At 38.6% G+C, this 22780-nt stretch overlaps 1 protein-coding gene across 1 annotated transcript; it reads right to left on the bottom strand.

Annotated features, from left to right (window-relative positions):
* Positions 1–4997: 4997 nt before the first annotated feature.
* Positions 4998–7953, bottom strand: LOC121996535 (phospholipid hydroperoxide glutathione peroxidase 1, chloroplastic-like). The gene is made up of 6 exons (XM_042550528.1): positions 7621–7953; positions 7176–7252; positions 6998–7059; positions 6117–6235; positions 5868–6035; positions 4998–5215 (listed from the first exon to the last, which is right to left on the bottom strand). The coding sequence occupies exons 1-6, from the start codon at positions 7885–7887 to the stop codon at positions 5186–5188; spliced, it is 723 nt and encodes a 240-aa protein (XP_042406462.1). The 5' UTR covers positions 7888–7953; the 3' UTR covers positions 4998–5185.
* Between the last annotated feature and the right edge of the window lie 14827 nt (positions 7954–22780).

Raw genomic sequence — 22780 nt, forward strand, 5'->3', positions numbered from 1 at the left:
TGATTTCACTTAGCTAAGACTTTTACAATGAATTATAAAAAGCTAAGTGTCTTAAGAAATTTTTAAAGAAAATGTTTGAAACTATAGTTTTTACTATGTTACAAAGAAAAATCTTTCTCTAACAAAATTAATTGATAAAGTTTTAGAAAACCAACTTCTAGCTCAAACTACAAGAAATGTTGCTTTTAAAACAAAGTAACTTAAAAAATCCTTACTTAGTCTTTTTCCTCTTATCTTTTTCCTAAAATCTTCATAAAAAGTTAAGATTTTTTTCAAACGTGTTTATTTTTTGATAAATGGCAAAGGGAGAGAGTAGGGAAATTCAAAAGAAAATTTTATAAAGAAAGTCTTTATTAAGGGGGAGCCTGACAAAGTTTAAGTTTTAGCTTAACCATGCTTGCATTCAAAATTTATTAAGCTTGCTTACTTAAACTTTATGCATCTATTTTACTTAGCTTTGAATTTCAGTTGCCATAATCAAAAAGGGGGAGATTGTTGGTGCGGGAAGCATCCGACGATCGACCGTTGTTTTGGTAATGGCAAAAGAATTCAAAGTTAAGTTGTTTTGTGATCTAACATGTTGAATGAGCTTGTAGGAAAAGTCCTAAGTGTACTTATGCAAAAGTCCTAACTGCGGTTAGGCAGGTGGAAAACCCTAGGGGGTGGTAACCCTATGCGGAAAGTCTTGGCGGGTCGAGAGCTTCAGGCAAAAGTCCTAGGGGGATAACCCTAGGTGGAAAGTCCTGGTGTCGCGAACCAGGTGAAAGACTGGACTAGCGTTTCCGGTTGGAAATCCGAATCGTAGAGGAAACAGTAGGCGTCGGGTCGACCTAGGGTTTCCGGTTGGAAATCAGAAGTCAGACCCGGACAGTCCGATGACTATCAATTATATCTATCATATTGTTTCTGTGCTAACTTTATTTTGCAGGGTTTGTGTTTGGGACTAACACATTTTACAGGAACAAAGAAGCACACTTAGCCTCGGATGAATAGTGTCTGATGCGCCTCCATGGGGCTTGGAGGCGCCTCGGGTGCTAGCCGAAGCCAGCTGTCCAGAGAAGTTGGAGGCGCCTCGGAGGAAGCTGAAGGCGCCTTGGACTAGGCGTTGGAGGCACCTTGGAGCAGCTTGGAGGCGCCTTCAATGGGATAAGGTGCGACCAGATCAGAGCTAATCCACGCGTGCGACTCGGCGGCCTGGAGGCGCCTCGGACAGGCTTGGAGGTGCCTCCAGCACTGTATAAAAGGGGTCTTCGAGCAGCAGCTTAATACAAGAATTCACAAGCGATCATTCTGCGTTCTACTGCTAACAAGTTCATCCCGAAGTACTGCAGCAACCTTCCGACAACCTGGAGCTCCGTTGTTTTAGAATCTATCGTTCGGTATAATTTACATTCTCGCACTCATTGTAAATCTTAATTTGTACTATTGTTTCGAGCTTATAGTTGTTGCCCACCGGAAGCGATCAACGATTACGGGCGTTGGAGTAGGAGTCGCCACAAGCTCCAAACCAAGTAACTCCTCGTGTCCTTGTGTGTTGTTTTGTCCCCTTTTCTTTATTCCGCTGCTTAAACTCGTACGATTTACGAATTTGAAAATAGTGAAAGCTACGAGCGATATTCATCCCCCCCTTCTAGTGCTTTCGATACAACAGTAAACATAAGCCATATAAAATAATTATCCCAAGATTGAGATTCATTGTCATATCTTAAAGCGGATATAAAAAATTGACTATATGAAGTTTTCATTATTGTCTTGTATTTATTAAAATAAACCATAATAGAGACTTTAAATTAACAGAAATGATCAAATAACATTTTCTTATGATTCCGATCTAGAGCCATATTCCTCTTTACTAATTAAAAAATAATTACTCAGAACAAATTAATTCTTTATTTATTTTTTCAAAGTAACCGCCCCTAAGATAGAAGAATAGGAATAAAAAAATGAAATATAATATTTGAAGAATAAAAAAACTCTTTATTTTTTTCTTTTTCCTATGCATATACATCCAAATAGAAGAAATTCTTAATCTAAATAAATGAAATTCTTATCATTATTTAATTTATGAAAATTTTCTCTAATTATTTTATTTTATTTTTATTCTATTCATATAACAAATATTTGATTAAATAGATTAAATTATTGCCTAATAAAATAAAGAAAAATATATTTTGATTATAAGGGATGAGATGAATTTTGAAACCTTGTTTTATTTTTTTTTAACATAATTTCATTGGTTAATTTGAGACTCTTCCGTAGATCTTTTTTTTTTTACCCTAAAACAAAAGGAAGTGATAAGATTTAACCCGTCCTTACATTTATTTGTGGTCATAGAGGAGCCATATGAGGCTAACGTCTCATGTACGATTTTAAAATAGCGATGGGACAGTGTTGTTTTTATCGACTATAATTATCAAATAGTTCAAGTACAGTTGATATAGTTGAAATACAATCCAAATATGGTTTGGGGGTAGAATCTGTGATTGCCCTTTGATTTACTAGAAGCAAAAGAAGAATTAGTAGCAGGTTATCAAATGAATTATTCAGGTATCAGATTTGGTTTATTTTATCTTACTTTGTAACTAAATCTATTAGTTTCTTCATTATTTGTAATAATTCTTTTACCTAGAAATAATTCTTTTACCTAGGTGGGTGGAAGTTATCTATTCCATATATATTTGTACCTAAACTTTTCGGAAGAAATAAAATAGCTGGAGCCTTTGAAATAACAATTGGTATTCTTGTTACATTAGTTAAAGCTTATTTATTTATATTCATTTCTATCACAACAAGATGACTTTACCTAGGATGAGAATGCACCAACTATTAAATCTAGATGGACATTTTTTTTACCTATTTCTTTGTGTAATCTATTATTGACAACTTTTTCTCAACTTGTTTTACTATAAATTAAATAATAGAATATGATAAGAATATTCTAGATTTATGACCCCTTTCAAACAAGAGAAATAAATATCAATTTATTCATGGATATCTACAATATATTTTCAATGGTGACTAGATTCATGAATTATGGTCAACAAATAATACAGGCATTGGTTAAAGTTTCATAATTACTTTATCTCATACAAATCGTTTATCTGTAACTATTTAATATCCTTATGAAAAATCAATTACTTATGTCAGAATATTTTCACGGTAGAATTCACTTTTAATTTGATAAGTATATTGCTTGCGAAGTATATGCTCATTCATGCCCAATAGATTTACCTTCTCTTTTTTATTTGTAATTAAATATATTAAAACTTATAAAATAAAAAAAAATAGAATATCAGGAACACTCTTCTGACTAGACCAGATTAAAACTATAAACAAAATTGTTTTTTATTTATACCTTTTTTCATTTTTATAAATGAAAAAGGGAATATGATTATAAAAAATAAAATAATAATAATATTATTATATTTTTGTTTCTTCAAGTCTAAAAATTCCTCACTTTTATTCATAAATCTTCAATCCGACATTAGATAAAAAAATTTCTTTTTTTATCTCAAAATAGTTTCAATTTATTTATTGATATGAGTGTTATATAGTAAAATCAAATAATCAAATAAATTATTTTTTAATTATTTAGTTACTAAGATTGGTAGAGAATACTATATTTTATTCGGACTTTAAACCATTTAACTTTAATCATATTAAAGGTCTCACATTATTGATTGATAGAAAATCAAAATAGATTTACCAATAAATCACAAAAGACCTGTGTATGCTAGCTGATCCTATTCGAGCTCTGAGTCGACGGACGCTGGGGACGTGACACTCTCTGCTATCCTTTGGTGTTGACGTGGACTTCCGGCGAATCTGCAAAGAAGTCGAGCCGGGAGGGGTTTCCCGATGACAATCCTCCGACGCTCAAGTCAGGTAACGAAGAAGAAGAGAAGCAGAGTAATGCTACTGTGACTACAGTGATGAGAATTGCATACCTTTGTCGAAGTCTGGGGGGTCCTTATATAGGCACCCGGGGAGGTGCGGGTACGCTTCTCGATGCATGCATGCTTCTCCAAACATACCTCAATAGGGTTGTGTCAGAAAAGCATGTCTGACGTCATTCCGCAATCGTCCCGAGCATATCCCTGATGTGACGGTGGAAACTTCCCCCTTACAATAGTCTGCCCTCTTCGGCCGCCGACCATGCTGCTTGTCGGCGGCAGGTGTCTCGAGGATACGATTACCAGCTATCCTTTTTGTCTCTTTGCGCTCTTATTTGTTCCCGTGCCGAGCGGACCAACCGCTCGGCGCTCATGGCCTCCGGGAATGCTCCGGTACCTCGGACCGGGCGGGTAAGCCCTGCTCATGTGCTCGGATGGGATTGCGCCATGTTGTCCTGTGGCTCGGCCGAGCGACTTGTCCGCTCGGCCCAGAGTCTCTTTTACCTGAGCATCGGAAACCCGACCCCTGGTCGGGCTGTCTTTCGTCCGGCCTGGGAGACCCATGGTCGGCTGTTTGGTCGATCGGATACTTGGTTGACCCGCCAGTCCACTCGACTCGACCTTGGGGTTGACCCTCTTGACCATTAACCTCCTGCCAACAAAGATCCCCCGTCCTTACTACCGGATCACTGGCCTTTATATTTTTTGAAGAACTACTAAAATGCTTTTAAAGATTTCATGATTACCACAATGCCTGATATATAAAATTAAGATGTTTAATTTTAAATTATCATTTAAATCACTCATTTTATTTATAAAAAAAAATTATTTTGGTAGCAAAATAAAAATGTTATAGGGTGTCTAAATAATAAAATTTTAAGCAAAATTTTGAATGACAAAATTTGAATGGCTAAAACATAATTTAATCATAAAAATTCCCAAATATTTTGATTTTCAAAGAAAATACGACAAGACATCATCAATCATACTTATTTGTTTCTACTAAAAACTTTTAGCTTCCACTAAAAGCAAATGTATAGGAACAAAATAAAGATTGCTATTCGATTTCTCATAACCAAGTCATATGCCTTTTGGGAAGCTATCTGCAATAAAGAGTAGGCTTTTATTCTCTTAAACTAGAGAATCACTTATCTACAATAAAAAGTTGGATTTAGGAACTTAAGACTACAGAATCACTAAGAATATTAAAAGTTTAAAACTCGATGTCAAAGAGAAAAAGGTTTGTCTTCAGGAATCCGGGTCTGGTCCTCTAACTCACATTATTCTTATGCTCATGCTGCAAGCAATTTCTTGATATCCTTCTGCAACAAAGAGTGCAATTGTGAGATCATGCGGTAATATTAGCAGTGAGAATCGACAAAATACACTGTAAACAGCTAGAACTATGATTTGTGATTTAGTGATAAATTTTTATGAGTAAAACTAGTGATGCCAGTCCTAAGCTTGGATGAAAAGGCTGAGGGTTATATTCGGCCTAGCATGCTATTGTTAAGATCCTATAAACTTACGAATATGGATATGAATTTTAATCCTAAAGGAGAGATAAGATTTGTGTAGTCAATCTCAATTGTTAGCAAGAAATACAACTTGTGATGATGATGATGTTTTCCAAGAGTCTCATCATAGGACGATGATAATGTCAATGATAGTTCTGAGGATGAAAAGGTTGATAGTTGTGCAATATGCATACACAATCAAAATTAAAATTGTCTGAACCTATGATTATGAATCTTAATTTTAATGGAGGGATAAGATGCAATTAGCCAACTCCAAGAAGTTGAGACAGACAACTGGATGATAATGAAATCTTGCATAGAGTTCAAGGATTGGAAACTATTCGTGCAATCAACCTCAATACTTGGAATGACAGAATTTCTAATCGGTGTTAGCTAAAACTAATATTAGCATAACTTAAGTTTGAACAAAAGCACAAAGCGGGAGATTATTCCACACCTCAATCTGGAAAGGGGAAGTTGTGGGTGGATATCTTTCAACAACTTTTCCATTCTTATCTACCAAGAATTTTTCAAAGTTCCACTTTATAAGATCACCCAGAAATCCTCCAGCACTGGATTTGAGAAATCGATAAATTGGTGCCGTATCAGGTCCATTAACATCAACCTATAAAGGTTGAAACCAAGAAAAGACCAGTTAGTAAACATGTGTTGGTAGTATAAAATGAGCAAAATGGAGCTTATTTACCTTATCAAATATAGGAAAGTCTGCTTTGAACCTTGTGCATGCAAAATTCTTGATTTCTGAGTTTGATCCAGGTTCTTGCCCTCCAAATTGATTGCAGGGGAAAGCCAAGATTTCAAAACCTACAATGAAATGTAAATATTTAGGAAAACATATGGTAAGTATAGCATCCCAGATCTCTGACAAAATTTAGCCCCCATATATGCGAACCTCTCCCTGTACGACCTCACAGGGTTCACATAAGTACACAATGAGAAAATCCTCATACTCGCATCATATAACTTTAGACAGCACACTCTCTATATCTAGTTGTTCACATCCACACAAATGAAATATGTTCTTCCTTTGCAACAAAACCAAACTACATGGCTAATTCTTTTACATGTACTACTAGAGGAGATTGAAAACCCTACTTGTGATAATTAATCTAACTTGTGATTTATGGTGCTCTTAGATGTAGCATTTCCATCTATAATGCATGCACTCGCATGTCAACAAACCTTTAATGTCCATGCAAATAATAGATAGAAATCACTAGGTTTACAATATGAATGTGATGCAGAAGATGGATACTGCATTGAAGGTCTGAAAATGGTCACTCAGTACACAGAAAGTATTCATTGGTACAAGAAATAGAAATACATGCCATGCCACATGGAAAGAGTTGGTTTCTTAAACTGAATTCTATGTGCAACTCACAAAGCGTGATGTGGTTGTTCCATGAATCATAATTTTTTTAGCTCTATTGCAATTATTTGGTTTATATTGATGATTTTCTGCAACAATTATACAAGAAAAAGAATATGCTAGCATTTATTGTATATGAATCCAGATTACATCAAAAAAGAAGGCAAACATCCTTTTGATTCACAAATTGAGCATACCTTGTGCCTTGTACTTCTCGTGAATGTGAGAAAGCTCAGTGTAATTGGACGATGTCAACCCACTAGCAATTAAAACCATATGTTTGATTGTTAAAAAATTTAGAGCAAAATGGTAAAAGGAGAATTAAAACAATTCTAAGATTTAATTTTTTTTTTTGTTAAAGGAACAGGAAATTACCATTTAGAAGCAACATTAACTATCAATAGAACTTTGCCTTTGAATTTATTGAGAGAAACATCCTTCCCATCAATATCCTGAACCAAGTACACAATTTCATAAGTAATAAGAAGAAGGGGGATTGCATATCAGCTAATTTTTCAGAATCTCCTGATAAACCATCGAAAATTTCAATTTGTACGTAATCAATTCAAAACTCACAAGGAAACCTCGTAAAAATCGAAAATGGAGCATCAAAAGAAAAGAAAACTCGAATCGAGAATACACAAGATTCCAGGAAACCAATCAGTTCAAAACTTATATGAAAATCTTGTAAAAATAGAAACCGAAGCACCAAAAAAAAGAAAGAAAAACGATGAGAGAGAGAGAGAGAGAATTAGCATCGAGGAGACACAAAATCTAACCTTTACCAAAGCAAACACTTCAAGAACACATAAGATTTTACCTTCACGGTGAAATCGTGTACGCTCTTCTCAGTGACAGCGGCGGCATAAGCGACGCCAGGAGTCCTCCTCAGTTTCGTCAAAAAACAGGAGGTTCTGGGAGCGGAATTGAGGATTCCTACGAAGGACACGTTCAATCCCGACATGAAACCGGCGGAGAGATGGCGGAACGCTGCCGCCGAAGGCGCCGGCATCCTCCTTCCCTGCGAGGCGCCGTGGAGGGACGGGTTCGCATAGCAGAAAGTGGAGGTAGCGGCTTGGAAGGCCATAGGAATCGAAGTCGATCTGCCTCGCAAAATGGAGAAGAGACGCGGAGTCCGAATTTGGGGTTTCGATCCAAAAATAAAGGGAAATTCCGCCAGTTACGACGGGAGACACGACTTAGGCAGCTACGTCCGTGTCTCCCAGTCCCATGATTCCCAACTGTCTCCGCCCTCCGCTTCTTCGTTCCTGAAGGCGTGTCTTGTTCGGCGTTCCAGTGGTTGGAAGCTCGCGAGTCCACGTCACTCACCCTCCGCCAGGAGTTCGGCGCTAATATCAACCCGCCCGAACAGGTGGCAGTTCAGTATTGACGGACTACGAAATTGCGTTGGGACCCACCACGTGCCTGATCCAATAATCGACCCACAGACACCGTGTCATTTTTTACACCCACCTAAAGCCGTCCGGTCCAACCATAAGAACCGCCTAAATTGAGCGAAATTAAATCGACCTTTTTAGGATCCTAATCCAACGCCGATCTGGATTCATTGGTTCATCGACACGTGTCCACTCATCTGTATTTTGTCTGTCAAGAAATTAAAAAAAAAATAATCCATTTATCATCGCAATTTTTTTTCCCAATTAATTGTGGCTCTTAAATTTTATTTACGGGTATAGGATAGACCTTTGAGAATTAACAAATTCCGACGACATTATCCATATAATTTTAAATCTTCAGTTACGAGCCTACTACAGATTCTCACACAAAATAATTTATTGATTCCAAAATTAAATATACAAAGTTTGATTGCCTACTCCCTTTGAATATTGGTGTTGATCATTATATTATTTAAATTTATCATTCCAGAAAGGACTAAAATCAGCGTAATCAATTTATACACAAAAGTTGTTTTATTTTTTCGGAAAAAAAAAAAACAATGTGTCAGCTAGAGCAAAAGCAAAATATCGCAATCGAAAAACATAGTAAACATAGTGAATGACATGACACACAAGGTGAATGTCATTGTTGCTCCTATGGATTTCTTCCATTTATCATCATCCAACGATCTCGATCGTCTTAACCCCATCCATGTTCTTCTACAATTTTTTTTTAAGTTAGGTTAAAATTACCCAAATGAAACTCTACCTCAGTAGCATAACCATATATAAAATCTAATTGGAGTAAAAAAATAACATTGTCATCTTAACAGCCCTTCATGATGGCTCTATACTCTCTAAAAGAGAGTAAATCATAAAGGTATTTGTCCTAACACAATTAGCCTGTCTATGAGAGAGATTAAATAGTATTTTATATCGGTTGAAAACAATCTTTCATACAAACTAACTGTACCAACCCAACCCATGAGAGCAACCATATAACATCTGAGCTTCGACCTAAGTCATCCAAATGACTATGACCAATGAATATTAATTTTACATCTCCCTTGTAAACCTACTAATTTTTTAATCATGAAACATGCAATAACTCATAACTTGGTGACTAAATAAATAAACAAAAATAATAAGGTACTCCATTTGCAAATTATTAAATTTTATCAAAGAGTCACTTTAACACACTAACCTTCTAACTTTTAGATTATGAAATATGCACTCACTAGCCCCCGGGCACGATGCGATTACTACGATTTGGACGAAACTCATAGCACCATGGTTCCATCCTTAAAAATAAAAAAGTTGCTCATCTTCAAAATTAGTCGAGACAGTAAGGATCTGAAAATCTAAATTATCAAAAAAAGAAATGAAATAACTCTTATTAGTTGAATGGAAGAAACATTAATTGATGATACAAAATAATATAATAGACACAGGGGCGGATCCAACGGGGGTGGCATCGACGGTCGTCCCTCCTTGTCGACGATGAAACTCCTAATATTATGAGGTTCCACTGATGAAGATAGAGAATATCGCCTCTTGTTACACGTAAAAATTGTTATTCCCGGGTAGCTTCTGGAGTATGCAAACTGATCGTCGAGGCTAGTGTTCGACACTATCTCCGTAAACGATATTGCTCCGCTACGGTGCTTAACGGATTGTTGCAATTCGTTCCCAAGATACAACGACGACGAACGTCTCGGAATCGTAGCACTCCGACTTCCGAGACCAACGAACCTTCTAGTAGACTTCTTGGACTCTTGAATGCACAAGATGAGATGAATGCTTGAGGAAGAGAAGAGAGGATTGAGTGAATATTCCATCATCTAGAGAGTTCTATTTATACTGAAAGAAGAGGTTGAGTGTCCTTTGGGTGAGTGGATGTGTTCCTTGGGCTGGATCGATCTAGATCATCCATTCTGAAGGGTTGTAACCCTTCACCAAGCCCACTTCAATCTCATCCATCAGATCTGAGGAGTTGTGACCCTCAGATCTCGACTATTGTCATCGGCCATCGGATCTGGATCCATTGATTCAATGCTTCAGATCAAGTCTCATCCCAAGTCGTCAGATCGTTACTCTTTGCGATCCAACGCTCTAGATCGCATCACAAGCGATCCATCATACCTATTTGATCAACGTTGATCAACGGTAGCCATCCATTCCCTAAGTCAACTGTCCAGTCATCTCCCTTTGCCCACGAGGATGTCGCATAGGTACTGCCACGTCAGGTACGAGCCTGACACGTCACCCGAGTGCCACGTAGGCACTGCAATGTCACCTGGAGCATAAATTTAAGCTCCTCAATGCTCCTCGCGACGATGCGAAGTGCAAAGTGCGCCTACAAAGCGCCCATTGCGCACGTGGCGGGTGGCGGGCTCACAGGTGCGAGCACCTGCTCACCCTGGGCTAAGGGAGCACCTGTCCTTTTATTTTTGTGTTAACTCCATTAACGCATCTTCATTAATAAGTAGAGAATACACATCGAGAATTTCCGATGTGGGACTATTCTCCCATGCACTTTATTAATGAATAATAAATATTATTTTGGGCCGACTTTAAACATTAATTTCTCATTCACCCTTAATCGGTTTTGAGCAAATTAATAGTCTAAATCTATCTACGCGAATCGTAGATTTCAATTTTGAAGTCAATTACGACTTTCAACAATTGATGGCTTCCTTCCTCAAAATCGTTTTTGGTCCATTTAAGGCCCCAATATCCAACAATCCCCCACATGAATGGAAATTAATGCAATGCGTGTATGCATGTTGACACTTTACAAGAGTCCAATCGATAAGTCACTGCATCGGGAGAGGTAGCTTTTGGCTTTGAACCTTCCGTAGTGAAATGCTATCGAGTATACTAGGCTGCGCAGTGAACGTGATGTCTTGAACTACTCAGTTGTTGGTGTATACTTAGACAATAACACCCACACAGAGATCTATCTCACCTACTTTAGGTTCTCATGGTTGGTTCCGTTTCGGCCATAGATACCATCTTGGATTCATGAGTGTTTCATTAAAGCGGCCTGTCTTCACACTCACATAGGTGACACTTCTATCAAGAGTATCCTACCATACTCCACCTTATCAGGTATAGAAGTCACTAAAAGCATAAGCTTAACCTCACTACATGAGGTAGGACAGCACAAATTCATCCTAGAATTGGGATAGAGATAAACTATCTAATGTGCTGGACCACAACTTCTGTAACTTCGTTGTCCCATTGAACCAAGATCTTGGGATCTCCAGTCAACAAGGTTGGGTTACCGCTACAGTCATTTTTAGTTGTAGATTTTTAATCTCATTCCTCTTGATGAGCAGTATACTTGATCTCGACTCAACCCCTTCGTTAGAGGATCTGCCAAATTATCTTTGGACTTAACATAGTCGATTGCAATCACTCCATTCGAGATCAACTGCCTAATGGTATTATGTCTACGACGTATATGTCGTGACTTCCCATTATACATATTACTCTGTGCCCTTCCAATCGCCGATTGACTATCACAGTGGATTAGTACGGCAGGCACAGGTTTCACCCAGCTAGGAATATCTTCCAAGAAATTCCGCAGCCATTCAGCTTCCTCAGCTGCTTTGTCTAGTGCTATAAACTCGGATTCCATAGTTGACCGAGCAATGCAAGTCTGCTTAGTGGATTTCCAAGATACTGCTCCCCCACCGATCGTGAATACATATCCACTAGTGGATTTGGAGTCTTTTGTATCTGATATCCAATTAGCATCACAATATCCTTCCAACACAGCGGGATATTTTCCATAATGTAATCCATAGTTCATAGTATATTTCAAATATCTGAGAACTCGCATCAATGCTTTCCAATGGGTGTCGTTTGGATTACTCGTAAAACGACTCAGTTTGTTGACCGTACAGGCAATATCCGGACGTGTGCAGTTTGTGAGATACATCAAACTGCCTATTATCCGAGAATATTCCAACTGTGATATGGTCTCACCATGGTTTTTCGCTAAGTGTTGACTTAGATCCATAGGTGTTTTCACTGTAGAGAGATCGTACGCATTGAATTTTTTCAATACAGATTCTACATAATGGGATTGTGTTAAAACTATCCCTTCTGATGTCCTGAGAATTTTAATTCCCAATATAACATCTGCTTGACTCATATCTTTCATATCAAAATTTCTGGTCAACATTTTCTTTGTAGTCATGATTACATCATAATTACTGCCCATTATTAGCATGTCGTCTACGTATAGACAGACAATTACATAGCCTTCAGGTGTGTTTTTAACATAAATACATTTGTCACATTCATTTATTTTGAATTCGTTTGACAGCATTACTTTGTCAAATTTTTCGTGCCATTGTTTAGGCGCTTGCTTAAGTCTGTACAACGACTTAACAAATCGACACACCTTTTTCTCATTTCCAGGAGCCATGAACCCTTCGGGTTGCTCCATATAAATTTCTTCTTCCAACTAACCATTTAAGAACACAGTCTTAACATCCATTTGATGTATTTCAAGGTCATACAGTGCTGCAATGGCTATTAGCACTCATATGCACGTAATCCTTGTCACCGGTGAGTATGTATCGAAGTAATTAAGGCCTTCCTCTTGCTTGTACCCCTTGGCTACAAGTCTGGCCTTATACTTGTCAATTGATCCATCAACTTTATACTTACGTTTTAGTATCCACTTACAACCTAATGGTTTATTACTAGAAGGAAGGTCTATTAATTCCCAAATATGATTATTCATGATAGACTCAATTTCACTATTGACAGCTTCTTTCCACATTGGAGCATCGGGTCTAGAGAGAACTTCACTTAATGTTCTTGGTTCCATTTCTGACATGAAGTCATGAAATCTGGCCCGAACGATTTTTCAACTCTAGCCCGTTTGCTACGACATGGCTCTTCACTTTGATCGTCAATAGTCCTTTTATAACAGCTAAGTTCGGTAACGTCATTTTTGTTTGAACTTCCGTTGTTATCACTTTCAACGTTTCCCTTTTTATTTGGGAATACGTTTTCAAATAATATCGCATTCCGAGATTCTATGGTTGTTTCCACATGTATATTAGGAATGTCTGATTTGTGAACTAGGAAACGATATGCACTACTATTATGGGCATATCCGACAAATACCGCATCGAACGTTTTAGGTCCGATCTTTACTTGCTTTGGTTTAGGTACTTCGACCTTTGCCAAGCACCCCCACACTTTCAGGTATTTGTACGATGGCTCGCGGCCTTTCCATAGTTCATATGGAGTTTTATCATTTTTCTTATGAGGGATTCTGTTGAGAATGTGATTTGCCGATAATATTGCTTCCCCCCACAAGTTTTGAGGTAAGCCTGAATTTATCAACAAGGCATTCATCATTTCTTTTAGTGTCCGATTTTTACGTTCGGCAACACCGTTTGATTGAGGTGAGTAAGGCGCCGTTGTTTGATGGTTAATGCCAGATTCTGTACAAAATTCATCAAACGGTGCACCATATTCTCCACCTCTATCGCTTCGAATTATTTTAATTCGTTTGTCAAGTTATTTTTCAACTTCTGTTTTATAGGTTCTGAACGCCTCTAGGGCTTCATCTTTACTTCTTAAAAGAAAGACATAACAAAACTTTGTGCAGTCGTCGATAAAAGTAATAAAATATTTTTTACCTCCTATAGTTTGCACAAATTTCAAGTCACATAGATCACTATGTATCAACTCTAGAGGAGTTGTTGTCCTTTCCACCGAATGAAAAGGTAGTTTCTTCATTTTCGCTTCCACGCACACTTTACATTTGTGTGTTCCATCAACATTGACGTTTGGTAATAAATTTAATTTGACGAGACGTTTGAGAGTATTATTATGCACATGTCCGAGTCGATCATGCCATAAATTAAAACACTCAACAACATAGCTGGAAGCATTTATTTTATCACCATCAAAATTTCGGAGTACAGGCATTACAATCATTTTGAATAGACCCTTTTCTAGGTACCCCTTTCCTACGAAGACACCATTCTTCGTAAGTACAAAGTTATCTGACTGGAACACTAGCCTAAATCCGGCCTTGACCAATGCCGCTTCAGAAACTAGGTTCTTACTGATGTCGGGAACATGGAGTACATCAATGAGTGTTAGCTCCTTTCCGGACGTCATCTTCAGAACAACCTTTCCGAGTCCAACAATTGGCGACGTCGTGGAATTACCCATATAGAGCTTCCTGCCATTTATCGGAGTATACTTGGAGAACATCGCCTTATCGGAACAGATATGACGAGTTGCTCCAGTATCAATGAACCACTGCTTCGGGTTGGTATCCACCAAGTTGGCATCAAATACAACCGCAGTGAGATCCAAGTCCTCAAGAGAGGTTGCGACATGATTCGCAGCATCCTTTGGCCCCTTGGTTGGCTTCTTTGGGCGTCTGCAGTCCTTGGACAGGTGTCCTGCCTTTCCACAGTTGTAGCAGGAGCCTTTGAACTTCTTTGCTTGAGCCTTCTTTTTGAACTGCTTCGGCTTTTTAGCGTTCGGCTCGACCAGGTTGGACATTTCGTCTATAGTTCGCTTGGTTCCTCTGGAGTCGGATAACTTTCGATTATCCTCCTCTATTCGTAGCCTCAGGATCAGGTCTTGCAGCCCTATCTCCTTTTGTTTGTGCTTTAGGTAATTCTTGAAATCTTTCCATGACGGAGGGAGCTTCTCAATTATCGCAGCAACTGCGAATGTCTCGTTCAGCTTCATGCCTTCGGCGTCCAGATCATGCAGTATTAATTGCATATCTTGGACTTGAGATGAGACGCTTTTTGAGTCCACCATCTTGAAATCCAGAAACCGACCGACGATGAATTTCTTCAATCCAGCATTTTCGGTCTTGTATTTCTTCTCAAGGGATTCCCACAAAGATTTCGCCGTCTCCAGAGAACAATATACGTTATATAACGTGTTGTCCAAGGCGTTGAGTATATAATTGCGGCACAGAAAATCTCCGTGAGACCACGCATCGCTAGCAGCCTTATTACCTTCCGTAGCGGCTGGCGTGTCTTCGTGCAAAAACCGTACAAGGTTTAGCGTTGTTAGATAAAACAGCATCTTCTGTTACCATCTTTTGAAGTCGGCCCGGTGAATTTCTCCGGCTTTTCTCCGTGCGGAATGGTTGTCGGAATGGAGGTCGGAATGGCCGTCAGAATGTCGTTGGTAGCCATATCAGTTTGCACGAAATATCGTTTACGACTGTTTATCCCGGGTAGCTTCTCCGTAAACGATATTGCTCCGCTACGGTGCTTAACAGATTGTTGCAATTCGTTCCCAAGATACAACGATGACGAACGTCTCGGAATCGTAGCACTCCGACTTCCGAGACCAACGAACCTTCTACTAGACTTCTTGGACTCTTGAATGCACAAGATGAGATGAATGCTTGAGGAAGAGAAGAGAGGATTGAGTGAATATTCCATCATCTAGAGGGTTCTATTTATACTGAAAGAAGAGGTTGAGTGTCCTTTGGGTGAGTGGATGTGTTCCTTGGGCTGGATCGATCTAGATCATCCATTCTGAAGGGTTGTAACCCTTCACCAAGCCCACTTCAATCTCATCCATCAGATCTGAGGAGTTGTGACCCTCAGATCCCGACTATTGTCATCGGGCATCGGATCTGGATCCATTGATTCGATGCTTCAGATCAAGTCTCATCCCAAGCCGTCAGATCGTTACTCTTTGCGATCCAACGCTCTAGATCGCATCACAAGCGATGCATCATACCTATTTGATCAACGTTGATCAACGGTAGCCATCCATTCCCTAAGTCAACTATCCAGTCATCTCCCTTTGCCCACGAGGATGCCGCATAGGTACTGCCACGTCAGGTACGAGCCTGACACGTCACCCGAGTGCCACATAGGCACTGCAATGTCACATAGAGCATAAATTTAAGCTCCTCGCGACGATGCAAAGTGCAAAGTGCGCCTACAAAGCGCTCATTGCGCACGTGGCGGGTGGCGGGCTCACAAGTGCGAGCACCTACTCGCCCTGGGCTAAGGGAGCACCTGTCCTTTTATTTTTGTGTTAACTCCATTAACACATCTTCATTAATAAGTAGAGAATGCACATCAAGAATTTCCGATGTGGGACTATTCTCCCATGCACTTTATTAATGAATAATAAATGTTATTTTGGGCCGACTTTAAACATTAATTTCTCATTCACCCTTAATCGGTTTTGAGCAAATTAATAGTCTAAATCTATCTACGCGAATCGTAGATTTCAATTTTGAAGTCAATTACGACTTTCAACAATTGATGGCTTTCTTCCTCAAAATTATTTTTGGTCCATTTAAGGCCCCAATATCCAACAAAAATCATCCTTTCATGCTTAAATTCCTGAATTCGTCATTGGATAGATATTTACTGAGGCTCATCCATTGTTAGGAGAATGAAAAAACGAAGATGACCGAACTTCAGATGAAGGGAAAGGCGCTTACACAACATGTTGTGTTGACAAAACTTTGTGAAGGCAATAAGGGAACATCATCAACGTCAACGATGGTGCATTTCACCATTCTAGCTCCTTCTATCGTCACCTACTACACTTTCACTTGATTGCTCAGCCCCCTGAAGAATTTTTTCTCTTAAAGTCTTATGAGATAGTCCATCTACGAAATTAGCGACATTATTGGCATGGTTGTCTAACTATGTCACTCTAAGAGCAAATTTATCAAGTGACGTAAACCCTAATTCTTCATCATTATCATCATGAGCAAAGCAAGCAACATTCCAAGAAGACAGGGAAAAAAAAATTTCATCTCTCAAAGTCAAATTTTCATTTCAAGAATTTGAGATAGTATATCCAGTCTCAAAAATCTATCATTGAAATCTCTATAGCGGATTTTGAGACAGAAATCTCTAATTTTATAAACAAATTGAAAAGTTATTTATAAATATATTTTTAATTTGACTTTCACAAATTTTATAATAAATATAATTTTAATCTATTTATAAATATATTTACCATTCCATTTATAAATTCCTATATAAATTATATCTCTAATTTAATTCTAAATATGTCATTACTCTTTCTCAAATAACACATCAAATAATTTTCATTTATTTATAAATATGTTTATACTTCTATTTATAAATTTCTGTCTTAATTTTATTTTAAATTCATCATTAATCTGTCTCAAATAACATATCAAATATAATTTTAATTTATTTATAAATTCATTTATAATTTTCTTTATAAATTCATATATTCATATTTAAATTTATCACTAAATTTTTATTATATTATATTTTAATATTTCTAATCTATATATCATTTTACAAGAAATAATCGTAAATTTTAAATAAATTAAAAATATGGAGAATAACTAATTTCTAATTCAAAAATATCATACAATTAATTTTAATCATTAATAAAACTATAAGTAGCTGATAAATTTTTAAATTCCGGCACAAATACATAAATATGAATTTTGTCTATCATAATGCTCATGAGGATCATATTCTGTTAGATACAAATGATTTATATATTTCATTTCTTGAATCATCTTACCAATTATTTTCTTAACATTTTCTTCTTTTACCTTCCTTCATCAATAAATTTTTCTTTCCTTGTCTATTTTTCTGTTATAAGAAGTTCTAATTTTGGTCGCTTTCAATATTTTTTTCCTCTTCATCTTATTAGTAACATGCATATCTTCAATTTCATTTGGTAATACTGCATGAAACTTGCCTTTTCAATAAATCTCCCATGTCCTCATAGAGATGGTATAAAACGTCCCAGACATCAAATATTTAGAAAGTATGCACATCTCAAATTATGAAATAACTTGCATAAAATTTAACTCAAATAACTTACATAATTAATGTATATGTAGGGCAAATAGAATTAGATAAAATTATCAAATCAAGATTTTGAGACGAAATAGATGAAATATTATAAAGCATTCCATCAAATGAAATAATTTTAATAGGAGATAATCTAAATAGACATATCGGAGTGAAAAATAAGGAATATGAAAAGATAATGGGATTATGAGTTTGGAATAAGAAATGAGGAAGGAAAAAAAGTTATATTAAATTTTACGATAGCATATGACCTTATTATTAGTTAATACCTTTTTTAAGAAAAGAGAATAACACTTAGTCATGTTCAAAAGTAGGAAAATAAATTGCAAATTGACTTTCTTATGGTTAGGAAGAATGATAGAAAGATTTGTAAAGATTGCAAGGTCATCCTTAGAGAAAGTTTAACTATTCAACATAGGTTAGTAGTGTTGGATATATGCTTCTGTTGTGCCCAAAGGATGTCCACATTTCTCCACAATGATATGATATTGTCCACTTTGAGCCTAGACCCTCATGACTTTGCTCTTGGGCTTTTCCCAAAATGCCTCATGCCAATGAAGATATTCTACATCCTTTTAATCCCATAATCTTTCCCATATGAGACTTTGATTAAATCTCAACAATCCTCCCTTCAAACGAAGAACTATAATTACTCTCATTGTCCAGGCCTTCCCGTGAGCATTAAGATACCTTGACCTATTCCGGGTCTCCCCGCGAGCAGTTGGATCCGGTAAATCATGACCTGCTTCGGGCCTATCCGCGAGCATCCAGTCATCCTGACCTGCTTTTGTGGGACCGTTGGGCCGGCTAGAAGGGGGGGGGTTGAATAACCCTGTAAAATAAAAAATAGAACAACCCTTCTCGAACTCTTAAACTAACACTTGCATAAAATTAATTTAAACAAGAAAAAGCAAGAAAAGGAAGAGGCACCGGATTTGACTTGGTTACAACCGGGGTGGTTGTTAATCCAAGAAAGATAATCGCACTATCAATCTCCTTTAGGCGGAGAAGCCTCTTACAACATTGAAGCTCAGGAAACAGAAGCTAACTATAGAGAGCGTACAAGTGTTTGAGAGAAATGCTTGAGTTCTGAATGATGAAAAACTTCTGGACCAAGGCTATATTTATAGCCTTGGTCGGGGCGCCTGGAAGGGTTCCGGGCGCCCTGGGGGATAAAACTTTATCCTCCAATGTTCAGATCGCGTAAATCGTGATCTTGGTCAAAATCAAGGTCCGGGCGCCCCGGAGGGCTCCGGGCACCCCGGACAGCTCTGAGCGCCCCGGAGCCCAAAGTCAACAGGTGTTGACTTTTTCGTCCGGGACCTCTTCTCTAGTTCAGTCCCGCCTCGGTACGGTTCTTCTCCTCCGGATCCGCTCGCTTGGGTGATCTCTGCCATCCGGAAAAGGGCTCACCCGAACCCAACTTCCGGTCTTCTCGAGCGGGCTTCCCTCCGGCTTCTCGTCCCTCAAAATCGCCGCGTGTTTCCTTCTCGTCCGCCGGCATACTCATCCGTAGTCTTCGTCCCTCGGACGCACTACGTGTCGTCCTTCTCGCTAGCTGCGTCTCTTGCTCCTCGAGCAATCTTCCGCTCCTGCTTTCATCCCTCGGAATCACCGCACGCTTCCTTCTCGTCCGCCGGTGTACTCTTCCACAGCACCTTGTCTCTCGGACTGCCGTCCTTCTCGCTAGTTGCGTCTTCTGCTCGACTACCTGTGCTCCTAAGCTCTTGCACACTTAAACACAAGGTTAGAAACACACAGGACCTAACTTAACTTGTTGATCACACCAAAACAACATTGGGGTTCCAACAGCTTTGTGCCTCCCTGCGAGCATACGGTCACCCTGACCTACTTCCTCCCCGCAAGTATCCGATCATCCTGACCTGCTTCAGGCCTCCCCATAAGCATCTAGTCACCTTGACCTACTCCGAGTTCTCCGCGAACATCCGGTCACCTTGACCTACTTCGAGCCTCCCCGCAAGCATTCAGTCACACTGACCTGCTCCGGGCCTCCTGGCAAGCATCCTATCACCCTGACCTACTCCGAGCCCACCCTCAACTTCATGCAAAGCTGCCTCACATGGTATATGGTGTGGACCATGGCTCTGATACCAATTGTTGTGCCCAAAGGGTGTCCACATATCTCCACAATGTCATGATATTGTCTACTTTGGGTCTATGCCCTCATGACTTTGCTCTTGGGCTCTCCCCAAAAGACCTCATACCGATGAAGATATCCTACATTCTTTTAACCCTATGATTTTTCTCAAATCTTTCCAATGTGGGACTTTGATTGAACCCCAACAGCCTCAAGCATAATATCAATATAATATATATATATATATATATACAATATATTTTTAGAATTAAGTAATGAAAGTTAAAGGATGAGAAGTAAAATATATTTAAGGAGAAGGTAGGAGTACAAGCATTAGATGAAATATATTGATGCAATTTGTCCTAAGTCAAAGTTGATCGGGTTGACTAAGCTTAAATTGACTTAAGCATGAGTCGTGATGTTTTGAGTTTTGATGTTTGACGATATGAGAGGAAGAAGTCAAGTAGGTTATGGTTGACCGGATACTTGATTGAGAAGTCCTAACTGAGGTTAGGCAAGGGTGAATCCAATGTGAAGGCTGGTAGAGGAGGAAAATCCAAGTAGGTCAGTGTTAACTGGACACTTGGTGTGGAAAGTCCTGATGAGTGACACCAATAAGTTTGGGAAAATTCTAGTGAGTAAAGATAGGTGATGGAAAATTCTTGTAAGTGAAGCCAAACAATTTATAAAAGGCCCTAGTGAGTGAAGCTAGGTAGAAGGGAAGTCCTGGTGAGTGAAGTCAAGCAGTGGAAATCCAAGTGGGTCAAGCCTGATTGGATACTTGGTGTTTGAAAGTTCAAGTGAGTCATGGAGGACCAGACGCTTGGCACTAGACGGTGAGTACAAGTGGGTCAAGGTTGACCGAACACTTGCACAAGGAGATGAGTCCAAGTGGATCAAAGAATTAACTAAACACTTGACACGAGACGATGAGTCCAAGTGGGTCAAGGTTGATTGGACACTTGGCATAAGGAGATAAGTCCAAGTGGGTTAAAGGATTGACTGGACACTTGGTGACGAAGTCCGCAAGTCAAGGTTAACCAAATGCTAAGCAATGAGAAGTCTCAACAGGGCATAGTTGACCGAATATTGGAAATGGAACCCTAGACTTGTGTTTGTGAAATAGGGCTAGACAATCGATTAGTTGATCGATTGGACCAACCCTAATCGATCAGTCAATCGATTGGGAGGCTATTGCAAAAACATACAGAGGGTTTCCCAATTGATCAACCGATCGATTGAGACACTCCAATTGATCAACCGATCGATTGGGGAAGATTTTCTCGCAAAGGTGCGAGGCAACCGGAATTGATTGTTTATTCCATTCTAAGGAAATCTGCAAGAGCATAGAGGCATTCTGAATCGATCGGTCGATTGATCAAAACATCCCCAATTGATTGGTCAATCGATTAAGATATAACCTTTGTGCAGGTTATGAGGTTTGGATTGCTGGGATCGACTAAATCTAACGTGACAATCTATTGGGAGTAGGTCCTATCAATTGGGAGCCCTAAAAGGCAGATATAACAGTGACGATGAGTTCAAACGAACACAACTCTTCACTCCATCTTCTTTGCCAGTTTTTCGAAGCTTAGGGTTGAGGTATTGCTGTACTTCCAAGCTTACAAGAGGCATTCACAAGCAACAAGAGATCAAGCAAGAAGGTTTTTCATTTGTATTTGTGTATTTACTTCTTGTTTTGAGTTGTATTACTTGTGTAAGTTGTAAGACGTTTCTCGACCTCCAGATTGTTTCTGAGAAGGAGTATTTTTGTTAGTGGAGAGTATGATCGGCGTGGATCCTTGGATTAGTCACCTCTTCTTGAGGTGGATACCAAGTAAATCCTATTGCCAGTATTGGAGAGTTTATCACTTCAAGTTTATCCGCTGCAACACCATCTACGAAGCGAGCAAGCGAGCGAGAAGAGTTATTCACCCCCCTTTCTAGTCCTCGAAGTGTTCTAACAAGTGATATCAGAGCGAGACCGCTCTTCACCGGACTCATCGTCGGAAAGGACAAATAACTAGAGGAAGAAAAAGTTGAAGCCATAAAGTCAACAAGTCAAAGGCTTTATCAACAAACTCAACTTCAAGATGGATTTCCAAGATTGACTCGAACATGACACAAGGGCACCTCCATCATTTATAGTGTCAAGCTTTGATTCTTAGAAATCAAGGATTTAAAACTTCTTTATGATGAAGATAGAGCAATGGTTTGCTCTAATGGAGGGATTTGAGGCTCCAATGGAAAACAAAGATAAAATTCTCAAGAAAAAAAAATGGAGCAAAGGGCAAATCAAAAGGTGTGAGCAAAATGATAAGGTAACCAAAGTTTTGATTAATTTATTATCAAGCACAATCATATGCCAAATTGGGGAATATCAAGACGCCAAGGAGCTTTGGAGCAAGTTGACAAAGATTCATAAAGTCCCCTCCACTACGCCAAATCAAGAAGAATCCCAAGAGGGAGACACATTGGATCAAGAGCAAGAGGAGTCGAAAGTCGAGAGACGCTCAACATCCGAAGAAGAAGAAAGTGAAGAAGGTCCATCCTTTAGAGAGCACGAAGACAAAGACAAAGGAGTGTACTTCTTATTTCATGTGCATGAGGATTAGGATGTTGAGAGATACTCAACATCTG

The sequence above is a fragment of the Zingiber officinale genome, chromosome 6A, assembly GCF_018446385.1.
Source record: "Zingiber officinale cultivar Zhangliang chromosome 6A, Zo_v1.1, whole genome shotgun sequence".
NCBI classification, from domain to species: domain Eukaryota; kingdom Viridiplantae; phylum Streptophyta; class Magnoliopsida; order Zingiberales; family Zingiberaceae; genus Zingiber; species Zingiber officinale.

What these genes read in the sequence shown, in the direction of transcription:
- LOC121996535 (XM_042550528.1), bottom strand. Translation starts at nt 7,887, where the DNA reads ATGGCCTTCCAAGCCGCTACCTCCACTTTCTGCTATGCGAACCCGTCC. An exon ending in GTTAATGTTGCTTCTAAATG is followed by an intron (nt 7,060 to 7,175) that starts GTAATTTCCTGT and finishes TTTAATTGCTAG; the next exon opens with TGGGTTGACATCGTCCAATT. An exon ending in ACTTTCCTATATTTGATAAG is followed by an intron (nt 6,036 to 6,116) that starts GTAAATAAGCTC and finishes CAACCTTTATAG; the next exon opens with GTTGATGTTAATGGACCTGA.